This window comes from Brachycentrus maculatus, unplaced genomic scaffold, assembly GCF_059751285.1.
Source record: "Brachycentrus maculatus isolate JH-2025_06_01 unplaced genomic scaffold, ASM5975128v1 h1tg000817l, whole genome shotgun sequence".
NCBI lineage: Eukaryota > Metazoa > Arthropoda > Insecta > Trichoptera > Brachycentridae > Brachycentrus > Brachycentrus maculatus.
This window is the reverse complement of record NW_028281545.1, coordinates 166,037-184,383: the sequence shown is the minus strand read 5'-3', so window position 1 is coordinate 184,383 and position 18,347 is coordinate 166,037. Positions and strand designations below refer to the sequence as shown.

The following is an 18,347-nucleotide window of genomic DNA, read 5'->3' as shown; positions in this document are numbered from 1 at the left end:
GCAAATAAGGGTTTGAAGATAAAGTTACTTCTACTACTACTAATACCATCACGCCGTTTCCCCGCAGGGGTAGGCAGAGAGGATGGAACGCCACACTCTTCTGTCCTGACATACACTCCTCGCCTCCTTCACATCCATACATCTAGACATACATGCCCTCCGATTACGCAGACTTTGGAAAGTGGATAAGGATATTGAGAGAAGAGTGAATGCAGGGAATAGAATAAATGGTGCTTTTAACAGAGTGATTGGGAATAAGAATATGTCCATGGAAGCCAAGCTAGCGGTTCACAACGGCGTGCTAGTACCGACACTAATGTATGGAAGCGAAACATGGAACTGGCAAAGGAAGGATGAAAGCAGAGTGAACGCTGTTGAAATGCGCTCCCTCAGACGAATGTGTGGAAAATCATTGTATGACAGAATTAAAAACGACGATATAAGAAAGGAATGTAAGGCTGAACGAGGAATAATTGAAAAGATTAGGAAGAGTTCTTTGCGGTGGTATGGACATGTGGAGCGAATGGATAGCGAGAGAATGACTAAGAAAATATATGAATTTCTGAACATCTTATAGTAAAATTGTTTTTGTCATGGGGAAAATCTCTGTACGGTGTTGACCTTTACTAACAATATGTGTTTCCCCATACCATTTGGTTATTTATTGACCAATTTATCATGACATCATTATCTGTTATCTGATGTTATAATGCTTCCGTGTAATAACTATATTTGAGTGCCTTTTATGATATAAAACATTACACTAATGGTCGCACTTACATAATATCAGCTGTGGCTTGAAACCCAAAAGGTGTAAGTGACAAATTGATACTTTACAGGCAAGGCTATGAGTTGTGCTATAATATTGAGCTTCGATAGACTTAGCTAAGAGATGATTTCATCATAGCCATTTGTAAATTATATATATTTGGCTGAAAACATTTCTGAACTCTCATTTTAATTAACTGACTAACTGGCCTTCACGCCCTTTCTATGTAAAGGTAGGCAGAGAGAATAGAACACCACACCACTCTGTCTTTGCAAACGCTCTTTGCTTCTTCCACATTCGCCCTTGAGGTAGTATTTTACAAAAATGGCGCTATATAAATTATCCAAATTTATAATTATTATCTTCTCATACGTACTTGCCGATTATTCAGACTCCTGACCTATCCACACTCAAATATCAGAAGTTTTTGATCATGCCAAATTTTCCTCGGTCTTCCTCTGCAGGAGCATAGGAATTTCCAAGTACATTCCCCTCGTGTATATCTTTTACCATTCTTTCCTCACTCATTCATTCCACATGTCCAAATCGTCTCAATACACCTTTCCTATTTTGATCAATTATGTTTGTCTCAGAGCCTTGTATTTTTCCTTATTTCACCTTTCAAACATCTATCTTAGATCATCTTGCCCCACGTTTGTCTGAGTGATCGCATTTCAACTGCATTCAGTCTTTCATAATTTTTTTACCAACTCTTGTACTCGTGGTCGAATTTCTAGGAAAGTAATAATAAATCCAAATAGCTATTTATAACCTATTTATTTTGTTGTATAAATAAAAAAAAAATTAAACAAAATCAACAGCTTGCTCTGCACTTCCCTTTTTGACTATATTTCCTTCATTTAGTTCCTCTTCTTCTTCCGATGACTCTTCTACCCTGGCCATATCGTAGTACTCATCTGCGGTGTAGTTGAATAGTTCAAAATCACTCCTAAGATAATAATCAGTCACTCGTAAGATAGTATTAAAGTCAATCCTAAGATAATAATCAAAATCAATCCTAAGATAACATAATCAAGTAAGTTCTGAGATAATAATTTATGTTACTCCTAAGATAATAAAGTCATTCCTAAGATAGTAATCGAAGTCACTCGTAAGAAAATAATTAAAGTCAGTCCTAAGATAATAATTAAAGTCACTCCTAAGACAATAAAGCCACTCCTAAGACAATAAAGCCACTCCTAAGATAGTGATCAAAGTCAGTCCTTAGATAATGAATAATAATTTGCAGAAATTGATACTTACTTATAAAAGTTGTAAAGCTGTGATATTTTATTCCGTGATAATTGCGAAAAGTGTTCCTTGAGGATCTCCTTGGTTTCTTTACCTCTATGGCCTTTCTTCTGCTGCCCGGAGTTCCGGCAGTGCGGGCTTAGCACATTTCTCAATCCGGCCTTTTCCACAAGGAAGTTTTCGTCTTCCTACAATTAAAAGTATGTAAAAATAACGTTGTGATCGGTAGCTTGGAAGGGAAGAGATGGAGAGGAAAATCCCCGAAGACCGATCAAGTTAAGGCAGCGGCAGGCACCTCGGTGGTCGGAGCGCTATGTGCAGGAGAGTCAAGGGATAACTGGAGAAGTCATTGTTTCCACAAGGGTCACAACCCTCAGTAATGAGGAATAAGACGGAAAAGAGAAGAGAAGAAGAAAAATAAGAGACAACTAATTGTGTCAAAGAACTGAATTAAACATCAAACTATTTTAAATGAGTCACAGATTATTGGAAGCCAATAAGAAGTTACCTATTCTTTTTTAATTCCTGTTATAATCATACCTCAAATGTCTCAAATTTGATGATGATGTCAAATTCAAACTGGCAAAGGGAGCAGAATGTGGTGTACGGAGACCAGTGGATGTCCAGGGTCCGATTGCTGCTGCCTTCCGCCAAGACGAAGGTCACAAACTCATCGAATGTTGGAAACATTTGGCTCAGAAAACCTTCGTCTGCCTGAAAAGTATAAAAAAATACCTCAATTATTACATTTCTGTTTAAAACTTCCGAATAAATGTTTAAAAATCACCATATATAATATAATCTGAGTTTTGTCAAATCTTGTTTTTACGTATGATTTGCATACATCAAGATTTTTCTTCTCTCGCTTTTTACCTTTAATTTGTAAGAACCAAGTTTTGTTGGCTCCCGCTTTTGTATATATCTATAATTTGTATGAACCAAGTTTTGTCAGCTCCGCTTTTTATCTATAATTTGTATGAACTGAGTCAGTTCCCACTTTTTACCTATAATTTGTTCGAACTGAGTTTTGTCAGCTATCACTTTTTACGTATAGTTTGTATGAACCAAGTTCCGTCGGCTCCTGCTTTTTACCAATTATTTAAATCAACCAAGTTTTGTCAGCTTCCGCTTTTTACCTATGATCTATATGAACCGAGTTATGTTAACTTCCGATAATAATGTGTTAAGAGGCATTTACCTTGATCCTTCTCTTCCTGTGCTTCATGATAATCTCTTCAGCGATTTGGGAATACATGCCCATGGGAGGTCCACTCAGCAACTTGTCTCGGTAAGCCGAGGACAGACGCTCAAACGGGTGGCGGACTATGATGAAAGCTATGCTCTTAGGGTCACTGTTATAAACAAAGACATTTAAAACACAGGTATTTAAAAAATTAATTTCTTATACACTGGTGGGCTTATTGTCAGTTCAAATAGCTCCAAATAGCAAGATTTTTAGCTTTTTAACATAAAATAACTATTTAACGTTGACAATATTTTGAGTGTGTTCAAAAAGACTTAAGAACTTCAGTTAACTATTTAGAAATTATCAAGATTAATTTTTTTTATCAAGATTTTATTAATAACTAGCTGTATCAGGCCCCAAGTAATGCTATGAATCAATCTGGTTAAATGGAAAATAAAATAGAAAGCACACATTTCTAAAATGTTTAATATCACGATGCTTGTGAAACAATGAAAATATTAAAAATCTGTGAAACAACAGTGCAATCAAAAACATTTAAAAAATGCAAAACAATCGCAGCTGTCAAGAAACATGCTGTCCACCATGAGCAATGATTAGTATTATGTGTGTTGCTGTTATGCTCGACGGATGGCGCTGTCATTGCGGTAAAAAAAATACAATTTTTCACCTGTCTCAGCTAAATATACCAAGTTACAAGAGCGCATATTCATACTCGTCATGGCCTAGTTGGTAGTGAACCCTTCCGAGATTTGTACAGCCAGGTAGTGAATGCGGCTCTATGTGCTGGATGCTATCAACCTGTGAGCTTCCGCCAGTTCTCGTCCAGTGGGCCTCGGGTAGACCTCTCTCGCCAGACTGTGGGGGACCTTGCTCCTCGCGGCCCGGTTGACAGTGAAGCTGTACAGCCAGGCAGTGGATGCGGCTCTATGTGCTGGATGCTACCAACCTGTGAGCTTCCGCCAGTTCTCGTCCAGTGGGCCTCGGGTAGACCTCTCTCGCCAGACTGTGGGGACCTTGCTCCTCGCGGCCCGGTTGACAGTGAAGCTGTACAGCCAGGCAGTGGATGCGGCTCTATGTGCTGGATGCTACCAACCTGTGAGCTTCCTCCAGTTCTCGTCCAGTGGGCCTCGGGTAGACCTCTCTCGCCAGACTGTGGGGGACCTTGCTCCTCGCGGCCCGGTTGACAGTGAAGCTGTACAGCCAGGCAGTGGATGCGGCTCTATGTGCTGGATGCTACCAACCTGTAAGCTTCCGCCAGTTCTCGTCCAGTGGGCCTCGGGTAGACCTCTCTCGCCAGACTGTGGGGGACCTTGCTCCTCGCGGCCCGGTTGACAGTGAAGCTGTACAGCCAGGCAGTGGATGCGGCTCTATGTGCTGGATGCTACCAACCTGTAAGCTTCCGCCAGTTCTCGTCCAGTGGGCCTCGGGTAGACCTCTCTCGCCAGACTGTGGGGGACCTTGCTCCTCGCGGCCCGGTTGACAGTGAAGCTGTACAGCCAGGCAGTGGATGCGGCTCTATGTGCTGGATGCTACTAACCTGTGAGCTTCCGCCAGTTCTCGTCCAGTGGGCCTCGGGTAGACCTCTCTCGCCAGACTGTGGGGGACCTTGCTCCTCGCGGCCCGGTTGACAGTGAAGCTGTACAGCCAGGCAGTGGATGCGGCTCTATGTGCTGGATGCTACTAACCTGTGAGCTTCCGCCAGTTCTCGTCCGGTGGGCCTCGGGTAGACCTCTCTCGCCAGACTGTGGGGGACCTTGCTCCTCGCGGCCTGGTTGGCAGTGAACCCTCCCAGCAGGTTGAAGTTGTACAGCCAGGTGGTGGACGCAGCTTTGAAAATGTTGCACCTGATAAAACAAAATACAAATTGGTCAATAAAAAAGAAGTATTATTGCCTTAGTTTATAATTACTAGTTATTTTAATGCTGGGAACAAAGTGAATGGTGCACTGAAATCAGTTATAGCAAATAAAAACCTATCAGTGGAAGCTAAACTGGCAGTGCACAACGGAGTCCTGGTTCCAACTCTAATGTATGGAAGTGAAACATGGAGTTGGCAAAAGAAGGATGAAAGTAGACTGAATGCAGTCGAAATGCGATCTCTCAGAAAAATGTGCGACAAAACGATGTATGATAGATGTGCGAATAGTGATATAAGGAAGGAATGCAAAGCTGAGATAAGCATTATCGATAAAATTAAGAAAGGTGCGTTGAGATGGTTTGGACATGAGAATGAATGAGTGAGGAAAGAACGGTAAAACAAATTTATGAGGCGAATGTTAGTGGGAAAAGAAGCAGAGGTAGACCGAGAAAAACATGGCACGATCAGGTATGCCAAATACTTGAAAGTGGTCAGGTTAGGAGTCGTAACAATCGGCGGGTATGTATGAGGAGATGCATGAACGTGGAAGAGGCGAAGAATGTTTGCAAGGACAGAGTGGTGTAACGCTCTATTCTCTCTGCCTACCCCTGCGGAGAAGCGGCGTGATGGTTAGTTAGTTAGTTAGTTATTTTATAATCCTGATTGCCTTGCATTCATCTTCATTATATCACATATTCATGCTATAACAACTGCTTTGGTGATAAAGTGATCCTACCAGCTCGCAACTAGCGCACTAAATTTGGCAAGTTATTTTTGACATCTCATCAAAGATGAAGAAGAATATGGAAGTCTGGGCATTTACGGGGCTGACGACCGTCATAGGCTGGTTTAAGTGATCACTTTACACACGTGCAACATTCACCAATTCTACCCATTATTGACAACCACACTACTCAAATTCTTGGAAGTTCTGTATATATGAACCAATTTAGAAACCTTGTTCTTGAATCACTAGAACTTCACTAGAGACATCTATTGGTGAGATGTAAAGAAGCTTTTTACTAAGCAGAAACTCTTATATTAGTATGTGAGGTCCGAATCCTGGATTATAATCACACACATGAGAAACGGCAGAAAATACTATTTTCATTTTTATTATTCAAGCTTATTATTTAACCAGACAATTTATTTACAACATTTTGAGTGTGTTCAAATACTTGTTCACAAAATCTGGATTATCTCCAATTACAGGAGTTATTTTCATATTATTTTTGACATCTCATCAAAGATGAAGAAAAATATGGGAAGTCTGGGCTATAACGTATAACTCCTGCAATTGGAGATAATCCAGATTTTGTGAACAAGTATTTGGACACACTTAAAATGTTGTAAATTTGGCAAGCTTGAACAATAAAAATAATAATTTGGAATATTTTTTTTAGTGCTATTTACATAAAATACTACCTCAAGGGAGCTTCACTGTGATTGAATACTGGAAATGATTTAGCAAACAAATGCAGTTTTAGTTTTTTGTAAAGGTCATCTTGCTCCTACTGTTTCTAACTACTGACGAAAGAGCGTTCCACACCATCGGTCCCGCGACTAGCATTAAACAAATTATCCAAAATTATTATAATTATATTATTTTTGACATCTCATCAAAGATGAAGAAGAATATGGAAGTCTGGGCATTTACGGGGCTGACGACCGTCATCGGCTGGTTTAAGTGGCCACTTTACACACGTGTAACATTCACCAATTCTACCCATTATTGACAACCACACTACTCAAATTCTTGGAAGTTCTAATATATATGAACCAATTTAGAAACCTTGTTCTTGAATCACTAGAACTTCACTAGAGACATCTATTGGTGAGATGTAAAGAAGCTTTTTTATTAAGCAGAAACGCTTATATTAGTATGTGAGGTCCGAATCCTGGATTATAATCACACACATGAGAAACGCCAGAAAATACCATTTTCATATTTATTATTTTTTAAGCTTATAATATATTATTATTGTTCAAGTTACGCAAGCTAGTACGAGTACGGGTATGCAACTCCAAGTTTTTTAGCCATCGCTGCTATTCTTATTCTCCTATTACTATTTTGTCTCTATTTTATTTTCTTTATATCGGTAATGTCCCTCACCCTGTGCTCCATCTATAAATTGAAAATTTTTGAAAAGCCAGGCAACACAGACCATAGGGAACTATATCAAATCGACTCGGATGCCTTAAGGAGTTGAAGAGTAGTCTAAATCAGGTAGATTGTATTTAATATAAAACAAATTACCATATAAGATGATGTTTCTTGTTAATTAGATACTCCCATCCATTTGGTTCTGCGTGTGTGTCCATGCCCAGCCTGGCACACGAATCCCGGACCATCTGTCTCCTTCCGTCCATCCTGTGTTGTATTCTCTCCATCTCACTCGCGTTCATGCGTGCGAACCCATTAATGTATTCTGAAGATATGGAGTCTGGATCTTCTATCTGAATGCCAAACTGGAAATGATGAATGTTTTGGTATAATGATTTAGTTCCTTAGAAACTACTAGCCATACTCAACTCTCAACTAGATGACACACACTCCTAACTTCCTTAGAAACTACCAGCCATACTCAACTCTCAACTTCATCGCTCACACTCCTAACTTCCTTAGCAACTAGCCATACTCAAATCTCAACTAGATGACACACACTCCTAACTTCTTAAGCAACTATTAGTCATACTTGACTCTTAATAAGATGTCATACACAGGAGTTAGAAAACTTCTTTAGCAACTAATCAGACTCGACTCTCAGCTAGATGACACACATTCCTAACTTCCTTAGCAACTTCTAGTCATACTCGACTTAAATAGATGACACACACTCCTAACTCCTTGGCAAATACTAGTTATTCAATTCTCAAGTAGATTACACATTCTCCTAACTTCCTTAGCAACTAGTCATACTTGACTCTCAACTAGATGAGACACGCTCCTGACTTCCTTAGCAGCTAATTATATTCAACTATTTGACACACACTACTAACTTCCTTAGCAACTTGTCATACAAGGAGAGTTTGATGTTTAAGTCACAGTGGGAAAAGAGAGAGAAATTATAGGCACTACAAAAAAAATAAAGTTAGAGTACTTAGCCTTTTTTTATGAGGGGAGAGGAATACAAAATATTAGTGTTGGGAACAGGAGAGATAATCTAGTGTGGGCCAGTCAGGAACTTGTCAGCATTTGCTCACTGCTGGGAGGAAACCACGTTGCACTCCTCAGGAGAAGGCGAACTGCTGACTGTCATCAGCAGACCTTCCGTTCCACTAGAAGAGGGTTCGGCATTTTGTGTTCGGCACACACACGGCATTACTCCAACATTCCAACATACCCGAAGATCGAGGAACTCTTGGTCTTCCATGTCCTGGTCCTGATAATCCCTCTGCACGCGGTGGAGGATGGCTATGAGGAGCAGCACCATCATGCTGGCCACAGACACACACATAGTGAACATGAACCGGTCCGCAGGGAACTTGCCCGTGTACTTGCTGTACACCAGCAGCATCTTGTGGCAAACCTTCAAAGCTCTTCTATTCATCAAACACTCAAACTATTATTATTATTTTTTATATTAAACTATTTTTCATTTATTTCCTTTGAATGTACCATAATATCATAATTTATATGTTTGATTTGCCGAGTGCCTCAGAAATTCAGTGTGGAGGAACAAACACATGAGAATGGAAAGTAAAATGAAGATATACGAAACATGTGTTCCGCCTATTGGCCACTTATGGAATTGAGGCAAGAACTGATACTTCTAGAAAAAAATCTCGAATCACTGAGATGAAAACTCTCCGATCTATAACTGGAAACACGTTGCGACATTGCGTAAGAAACACTGATATCTGGAGCGTGTGTAAGACGGATGATATTGTGAGGTAGAGACGACAACGAAGGCGATACAGAATGTCAGAAGACAGACTTCCACGCATTGCCCTTCAAGGAAACCCTAAAGGGCGTAGACCTTCAGGCAGACCTCCAAAAAGGTGGAGAGATAGCTGGCAGTCAACATCCCAAGAGCGACAGGCGGTGGCATAGACAGATACCTTGAGGATACCTTCTACAAATAGAAGAAGAAGAAGAAAATTAGCTGATGAATAGTGGCAAATCTACGATTGTGGTTTTTGAAAGAGATTAAAATACATGTATCAGGGTGTGAAATATAAGTAAATGGGGAAATTATGGAACATTTTGATGATTTCCTATATTTAGGAAGTCAGTGAACACATCGCTCACTCCTTTCAAGAACGTCATAAATAAAAAATTGTCAATTTTCAGTTGTGCATGTTTTCAGAATGCCCAGAAAATGTACTATATCCCAGCAAAAGCGGCATATTTTTAACTTAATATTTACCCGCTACAGGGCAGAAAATGTTGTTTTTGCATTTTGAAGAAAAGGTATTGTTTAATTATTTTTTAAATATACTAAATATACTATTTTTCAAATGGAGAAAAAACCTTCAGGTTTTGCCTTAAAAGATCTGTTACACATTTAAAAGTTCAATGAGCGGCTTGATATTTATTTTTAATACATTGTGTTATATTTTTAAACTTTAAAAACGTTCTCCTGAAAAATCTATTTTTTTAATTTATGATGTTCTTGAAAGGAGTGAGCGACATATGCACTTGAAACTATGGCTCTGACAAAGAAAAAAGTAGAGAAGCTCAAGTGCACACAGTGATCCATGGGAAGATCCATGCTTGGTTTAAGTCTGATAGATAAAATAAAAAATGAAGAAGAAATGGAAAAGAACCAAAGTAGAGGATATCATGGATTGCATGGCAAAACTCAAATGGCAATGGGCAGGACATATTGCACGACAGGACCCCATAAGATGGACCCCAAGAATTTTACAATTGAGACCATGGGAGAATGAAAGAGGTGTCGGAAGACCCCAAAAGAGATGGTCCGACGACATAGCCACTCGGCTGTCCAAATTTAAAACACAGTAAGGGACATTTTTTTTGTAGTTTTTTTTTGCATTTTTGGACTAAGTAGAGTCTACTTAGTCCATAAATGCAAAAAAAAACTACTACAAAAAAATGTCCCTTACTGTGTTTTAAATTTGGACAGCCGCACTAGCGGGGGTAGAAACTGGCTGCAAGCAGCAACCAACCGGAGGAAAAGGAAGGCCTGTATCCAGCAGTGGAGGACAGAGGGCTCATGAAGAAGAAGAAAAAGAATAAAGCATGTTTTCTAGGAATGGTTGATAAGGCATCAGTTCGGTTTGCAGTACGAAATCCGTTAACAGGGATCGCAAGTTTTGCGGTTTGGAAACAACTAATGATGTACCCCATTTAAATCTTATATTTATGCCTCTACATCTTACTCATTGTTGACAAATTTTAATGAGAATTGCACCAAATACCTTGAAGTTTAAAAATAAATATTTGCCAGTGAAAATTGTGAAAATGGCAGTGTTTAGAATTGAACCCACGACATAGTAACATTATATTTTGATGTCATTAATTGATTTGGCAGTCACTTTGTAATGATATGTATCCATTTTCAATTAAAATTTTGCTCAGTAAATCCCACTGTTTCTTAAAATTTATTGTGATTTGATGCATTCTGCATCATTTTATTAACCCATATCCGCTCCCTAGGTGGAGCATATGGAGTCCACAAACTGTCTCCAGGCTTTTCTGTCGGCTGCCAGCTCCCTTGCATCCTCCCAAGTCAGATCCGCGTCCCGAAGTTCTGACGAGAACTGCCGATGAATTGTCAGCAGTGGACGTCCTGGGCGGCGCGAACCTAATGCCTTGTAAAAGATCTGCATCAATTTACTCAACACAATTTCAATTTCAATAGATTGAAGAAAAAGTGGTAATTACCAGACAAAATTTAAATTGAAAATTTACATTTTAATGTCATTTTTTCAAGCAATGTAAGGATTATATAAATTACTTTAAAAATTCACTTTAAAAATTCACCATATTTAAGTTTGTTCCTTACTTTACACAGTCCTTACTATTTATTCAATTTTCAATAATTTAATCAGAAAATGGAAGAAATGCACTCCCTCAGACGAATGTGTGGAAAATCATTGTATGACAGAATTAAAAACGACGATATAAAAAGGAATGTAAGGCTGAACGAGGAATAATTGAAAAGATTAGGAAGAGCTCTTTGCGGTGGTATGGACATGTGGAGCGAATGGATAGCGAGAGAATGACTAAGAAAATATATGTGGCGAATGTGAGAGGGAAAACAGAACGTGGACGACCGAAAAAGACTTGGCACGATCAGATCATTCGGAACCTAAAATCTGGCGGTGTCAAAAGTCTGCGTAATCAGAGGGCATGTATGACTAGATGTATGGATGTGAAGGAGGCGAGGAGTGTATGTCAGGACAGAAGAGTGTGATGTTCCATCCTCTCTGCCTACCCCTGCGGAGAAATGGCGTGATGGTAGTAGTAGTAGTAGTAGTAGTAGTAGTAGTAGTAGTAGTAGTAGTAGTAGTAGTAGTAGTAATCAGAAAATGGAATTTTGACCCAACGGATGATATTTCTGATATATCAAGATACACCTAAAAGTTGTCTCAACTGAGACATCCATGATTTTTATACAAAACAAGATGGAAGTGTGAGCATTCTAGGGCTTACGACCCGACATTTGGCTAGCTCAAGTGATCACTTTATACACTCTTGTGTAACATTCACCAAGCCCGTTATTGAACGCCCGTTATGCACTATTGTAAAAATCCTCTTGTGTGTTTGTTGAAATTATTTTGGTAGATGGTGCCGCCATGAGCTGAGAACTTGTGAAGTATATAGCTTCCTCCAATTGAACATAGGTGAGATTCTTCCGAATTGTTTCACAATTTTCTTACAACACTACATATATCGCTCACTCCTTTCAAGAACGTCATAAATCAAAATACTTGATTTTTCAGGAGAACGTTTTTAAGGTTTAAAAATATAATACAATGTATTAGAAAAAAATATCAAGCCACTTATTGAACTTTTTACTGCGCAACAGATCTTTTTAGGTAATACCTGAAGGTTTTTTCTCCATTTGAAAAGTATTAAGTATATTTAAAAAAAATAATTAAACAATACCTTTTCTTCAAAATGCAAAAACATCACTTTCTGCCCTGTAGCGGGTAAATATAAAGTTAAAAATATGCCACTTTTGCTGAGATATAGTACATTTTTTGGGCATTCCGAATACATGCACAACTGAAAATCGACGATTTTTGATTTATGACCTTCTTGAAAGGAGTGAGCGATATACAACTTACAAAATTTACGCCATATGGATATTCAATTTCAGGGTGTAGTGGTAACATTACCCAAGTGTGTAAGTGATCACTTGAGCTAGCTGAATGCCAGGTCTTGAGCCCTGGAATGCTCAGACTTCCATATTCCCTTGAAAACAATAGATGCTTCGTCTCAGCTGGGACACCTTTATTATAAATTGAATTTTAAGCTTATTTATATTATAAAATATATTTTTATTTAATTTATTTTAACCTTAGTTATAGAATGTAAAGCTATATTTAAGGTTAGAAGTAAAAAATAAAAGAAAAAGCAATGTATGGCACAGATCACTGTTTTTAAACAATATTCACTAAATAATGTGCCTCTATTTTTCACAATTGATTCATGTTGATTCTTGTGTACTGTTTTTAACACTTTAAAGTCAGTGAACATAAAGTTTTTTTTGTTTTTTAGTCTAGTCTGGCTCCATAGTGTAGCGTCTGTCTCGACAGTATAGTGTCTGCCACGACAGTGTAGTGTCTGCCTCGACAGTGTAGTGTCTGCACCAACAGTGTAGCGTCTGCCTCGACAGTGTAGTGTGTGCCTCCACAGTTAAGTGTCTGCCTTGACAGTGTAGCGCCTGCCTCCAATGAGTATTTGGCTCCAGTTTAGCATCAGCCTCGACAGTGTAGTGTGTGCCTCCACAGTTTAGCCTTCACAGGATAGCGTCTGCCTGGACGATGCAGCCGTTAGTCTCGACAGTGTAGCATCTGCCTTGAGAGTGTAGCGTCTGCCTTGACAGTGTAGCGTCTGCCTTGACAGTGTAGCGTCTAGCTCTACAGTGTCGCGTCTGCCTCAACCATGTAGTGTCAACATAGATGAAGAAGTTTATCAATGTGAATATCTCTTACATCTAGTATTTCTAAAAAAGTAGATCTAGTATCCACATTCAATAACAGATTGTTTTTTCTCATTGAAATAACTTCTTCCTCTCTGTCAAAATATCAATAAAAAATTTGAAATCGTTTTCATACTTCAACTCTTGGCAGTATGACTGATCACGTAGCCTCCATGCAACATTTCAAAGATAATGTTGCATTATGTGAAGCAGTGTCCTATGCACCATTGGATTTGGATAAGAAATAATAACAACAGAAATAGATGAGCATAATGAGATGAAGGTTGTTTGCAAAGTTAGATTGGTGTGGCGTCCTATTCTTTCTGCCTACCTTAGTTAGTTATCCTGTCCGCCTCCGTAGTGTAATGGTCAGCACGCTCGGCTACCGTTCTGGAGGTACCAGGTTCTATTCCCAAGGGGGGTAAAATAAATATAAGTGATTTTGTTCACTGTCATATTTATTCAATATTACCCTGGACTGGTACCTGAAGCGGGGGGCTGATCACCTTTCCTTCATGCGTAAACAATCAAGATAACACTGCGTTTATATGACGCAGTGCCCTATGCACCATTGGGGTGCGGATAAGGGTTTTATTATTATTATTATTTAGTTATAATAGACAATTTTAAAAATCGTTTTATCAAGGTTTCGAAAGTGTTAACGTTGTATTTTAAGAATGCAATTATATTTTTGTATGTACATATAAACACCTGTGTAATGTTGACTTCTTTCCATTGCTCTACGTAACATTGGCTCTGTATTTTGTTACTCATGTGTCGCTCACTCCATTCAAGAACGTCATAAATCAAAATACTTGATTTTTCAGGAGAACGTTTAAGAATATAATACAATGTATTAAAAATAAATATCAAGCCACTTACTGAACTTTTTACTGTGCAACAGATCTTTTTAGGTAAAATCTGATGTTTTTTTTCCTTTTGAAAAATATTTAGTACATTAAAAAAAATAATGAAACAATACCTTTTCTTCAAAATGCAAAAACAACACTTTCTGCCCTGTAGCGGGTAAATATTAAGTTAAAAATATGCCGCTTTTGCTAGGATATAGTACATTTTCTGGGCATTCCGAAAACGTTCTCAACTGAAAATTGATGATTTTTGATTTATGACGTTCTTGAAAGGAGTGAGGGATGTGTGTTTAAATGCCTTTTCTTTCACTTATAAGCATTTTGAATGATAGAATCACATTGTCATCCGAAATGTGAAAAAAATATCTAAAAAGGGTGATATCACCCTCTCAAAATTGAAGCAACTGAAATAATTTATATTTGAAGCACTGACTTTGTGATTTTCCATTTTATAATTAAAATGTTACTTTGTTTTAAAATCACCATAAATATTTTGTCCGCCTCCGTAGTGTAATGGTCAGCACGCTCGGCTACCATTCTGGAGGTCCCGGGTTCGATTCCCGAGGGGGGTAAAATAAATATTAGTGATTTTTTCACTGTAATATTTATTCAAAATTACAATGGACTGGGACCTGAAGCGGAGGGCTGATCACCTTTCCTTCATGTATAAACGATCAAGATAACACTACGTTTATATGACACAGTGCCCTATGCACCATTTGGGTTTATTTATATTTATATAAATATTTTATTATAACTTAATTATAATGTCTACCGGTTTCGAAGCTAACCGCTTCTTTATCAAGACTGAGTATTAATCAGTAACTAATTTTAAAATATGGGAAAACTGACTTATTTTTTTTACAACTTTTTGAGTGTGTCCAAATACTTGTTCACAAAATCTGGATTATCTCCAATTACAGGAGTTATTTTCATATTATTTTTTTGACATATAATCCAGGATTCGAACCTCACATACTAATATAAGAGTTTCTGCTCAACAAAAAGCTTCTTTTCATCTCACCAATAGATGTCTCTAGTGAAGTTCTAGTGATTCGAGAACAATGTTTCAAAATTGGTTCATATATATAGAACTTCCAAGAATTTGAGTTGTGTGGTTGTCAATAATGGGTAGAATTGGTGAATTTTACACGTGTGTAAAGTGATCACTTAAACCAGCCTATGACGGTCGTCAGCCCCGTAAATGCCCAGACTTACATATTCTTCTCCATCTTTGATGAGATGTTAAAAAATAATCACTTATTTTTCATCAGCAATTGTTGGACGTACGATTCCTTTATGGCGAGGTCATCATATCGCTCACTCCTTTCAATAACGTCATATATCAAAAATCGCCAATTTTCAGTTGTGCATGTTTTCGGAATGCCCAGAAAATGTACTATATCCCAGCAAAAGCGGCATATTTTAAACTTAATATTTACCCGCTACAGGGCAGAAGGTGTTGTTTTTGCATTTTGAAGAAAAGGTATTGTTTAATTTTTTTTTTAAATATACTAAATATTTTTCAAATGGAGAAAAAACCTTCAGGTTTTACCTAAAAAGATCTGTTGCACAGTAAAAAGTTCAATAAGTGGCTTGATATTTATTTTTAATACATTTTATTATATTCTCAAACTTAAAAAACGATCATCTGAAAAATCAAGTTTTTTGATATGTGACGTTGTTGAAAGGAGTGAGCGATGTGTCACCTTGTATAATTTTAATTCAAATGGGTGGCTTAGAGGAAAAACGGGCGTAAGTCATAAATTATTTTTTTTGAAAATGCAAAATTTATATACTAATAATTTTTTTTTATTCAGTCAATTATTACATAAACTACAATCTTCTTCTTTCCATGTTCGCTCCCTAGGTGGAGCATATGGCCAACACGAGACGTCTCCAAGTCACTCTGTCAAACTGCGATTCCCATACTGCAGCACTTCGTCTGCCTCCATAGTGTAGTGGTTAGCGCGTTTGGCTACCATGCTGGAGTTCCCGGGTTTGATTCCCAGGGGGGTCGAAATACATATTAGCGATTTTGTTCACCTAATTTATTTAATATAACCCTGGACAGGCACCTTAAGTTCAGGACTAGTCAACTTGTCTTCAAATTTTTAACGACCAAGATAACACTGCTTATTGAAGCATTGGCATTGGCGTTCAATACTCAACACGCGATTAAATGCAGACAAGGGTACAAAAAAAAACTTATTCTTCTTCTTACCCTCATCCATAACTACCGGTACAAAGCACACTGCATCGTATTGACGCAGTGTTATCTTGATTATTGCTCATATGAAGTCAAGGTCCTGCACTTCAGGTACCAGTTCAGAGTAATATTAAATAAATATAAGTTTGAAAAATCTATCATATTTTGACTCCTCCTGGGAATCGAACCTAGGATTTTAGCTAGCGTCAACCATTACACTAAACTACTACTACTACTATCACACCGTTTCTCCGCAGGGGTAGGCAGAAAGGATGGAACGCCACACTCTTCTGTCCTGACATACACTCCTCGCCTCCTTCACATCCATACATCTAGTCATACATGCCCTCCGATTACGCAGACTTTTGACACTACCAGATTTTAGGTTCTAATTGAACTGATCGTGCCAAGTCTTTTTCGGTCGTCCTCGTTCTGTTTTCCCGCTCACATTCGCCACATATATTTTCTTAGTCATTCTCTCGTTATCCATTCGCTCCACATGTCCATACCACTGTAAAGAACTCTTCCTAATCTTTTCAATTATTCCTTGTTCAGCCTTACATTCCTTTCTTATATCTTCATTTTTAGTTCTGTCATACAATAATTTTCCACACAATCGTCTGAGGGAGTGCATTTCAACAGCGTTCACTCTGCTTTCATCCTTCCTTTGCCAGTTCCATGTTTCGCTTCCATACATTAGTGTCAGTACCAGCACGCCGTTGTAGTATTTATTTAATATTATTCTGGACTGGGTCCTGAAGCGCAAGAGTGATCACCTTGCCTTCATGTAAGTAATGATCATAATGACTGCGTCAACTCGATGCAGTGCCCTATGCACCATTGGGTGCGGATAAGGGTTATAAGTAAATAAGTAATTCAATAATTTATTTTTTTAAATTTCAGGCCAATATCAGACATTGAACTTCTACTAAAATGCAATGACGAGGATGTATTCACATATGAAACTCGTGTCTTCGAGCCGATTGAGACGCCGCCATTTTGGATCAGCAAAATGCGAACTGATTTGCACCCAAAATCGCAAGCTACCTTGCTCGCCATAGTGGAGGAACCCAAGTTTGCAATCTCTCCCAACGTGTCACTATTGGGGAATGTCAGATACAAATTTGGCAAAATGGATCTTTCTCTGCCTTTGCCAAAGATATTGGCAAATGTAACGGATGTTAGCGATGAAGAAAAGCATCCCGTTCTACGGAGCGATGAAAAATTTGGTAATTATATACTTATATTATTTTTTGACATCTCATCAAAGATGAAGAAGAATATGGAAGTCTGGGCATTTACGGGGCTGACGACCGTCATAGGCTGGTTTAAGTGATCACTTTACACACGTGTAAAATTCACCAATTCTACCCATTATTGACAACCACACTACTCAAATTCTTGGAAGTTCTATATATATATATGAACCAATTTAGAAACCTTGTTCTTGAATCACTAGAACTTCACTAGAGACATCTATTGGTGAGATGTAAAGAAGCTTTTTATTAAGCAGAAACTCTTATATTAGTATGTGAGATCCGAATCCTGGATTATAATCACACACATGAGAAACGCCCGAAAATACCATTTTCATTTTTATTATTAAGCTTATAATTTGACCAGATAATTTATTTACAACATTTTGAGTGTGTCCAAATACTTGTTCACAAAATCTGGATTATCTCCAATTACAGGAGTTATTTTCATATTATTTTTTGACATCTCATCAAAGATGAAGAAGAATATGGAAGTCGGTCGTCAGCCCCGTAAATGCCCAGACTTCCATATTCTTCTTCATCTTTGATGAGATGTCAAAAAATAATATGAAAATAACTCCTGTAATTGGAGATAATCCAGATTTTGTGAACAAGTATTTGGACACACTCAAAATGTTGTAAAATTATATACTTATTTATTGTAACTGCAGACAGTTGGTAGTTTTCCATATTAAATTGTTGACAGTTTTCCATATTCAATTGTTGGGTAATATATAATAATAAATCCCTTACCGCACCCCAATGGTGCATAGGGCACTGCTTCATATAAACGCAGTGTTATCTCGATCGAT

The 18,347-nt window shown here is 38.1% G+C and overlaps 2 protein-coding genes across 9 annotated transcripts in view; one reads left to right on the top strand and one right to left on the bottom strand.

The window, feature by feature from the left end:
- Positions 1-18,347, top strand: part of LOC148300134 (uncharacterized) — a 151,316-nt gene that overhangs the window by 126,004 nt on the left and 6,965 nt on the right. For both annotated transcript variants that reach the window (XM_088275194.1, XM_088275193.1), the window contains exon 5: positions 17,183-17,508. In XM_088275194.1, coding sequence (XP_088131320.1) covers positions 17,183-17,508 — 326 coding nt within the window. The remainder of the gene's footprint in view (positions 1-17,182; positions 17,509-18,347) is intronic.
- LOC148300135 (carbohydrate sulfotransferase 11-like) lies at positions 1,530-12,684 on the bottom strand. Of its 7 annotated transcripts, none has more exons than XM_088275198.1 (9): positions 12,577-12,684; positions 11,489-11,646; positions 8,429-8,691; positions 7,342-7,553; positions 4,913-5,071; positions 3,219-3,372; positions 2,561-2,734; positions 2,033-2,208; positions 1,530-1,718 (listed from the first exon to the last, which is right to left on the bottom strand). In XM_088275198.1, exons 3-9 carry the CDS (start codon positions 8,633-8,635, stop codon positions 1,574-1,576), a joined length of 1,227 nt encoding a protein of 408 aa, XP_088131324.1. In that variant the 5' UTR covers positions 8,636-8,691; positions 11,489-11,646; positions 12,577-12,684; the 3' UTR covers positions 1,530-1,573. The 7 variants fall into 7 exon arrangements, with proteins under 7 accessions (XP_088131324.1, XP_088131325.1, XP_088131328.1 ...); XM_088275199.1 differs by lacking the exon at positions 11,489-11,646 and adding an exon at positions 11,035-11,071; XM_088275202.1 differs by lacking the exon at positions 11,489-11,646 and having other exon boundaries at positions 12,345-12,684.

Coding starts and splice junctions, on each gene's coding strand:
- LOC148300135 (XM_088275202.1), bottom strand. CDS start 8,635: ATGAATAGAAGAGCTTTGAAGGTTTGCCACAAGATGCTGCTGGTGTAC. Junction 3,373..4,912: donor GAACTGGCGGAAGCTCACAG/GTTAGTAGCATC, acceptor TGTTTATAACAG/TGACCCTAAGAGCATAGCTT. Junction 1,719..2,032: donor CAGCTTTACAACTTTTATAA/GTAAGTATCAAT, acceptor TTATTATCTTAG/GAGTGATTTTGAACTATTCA.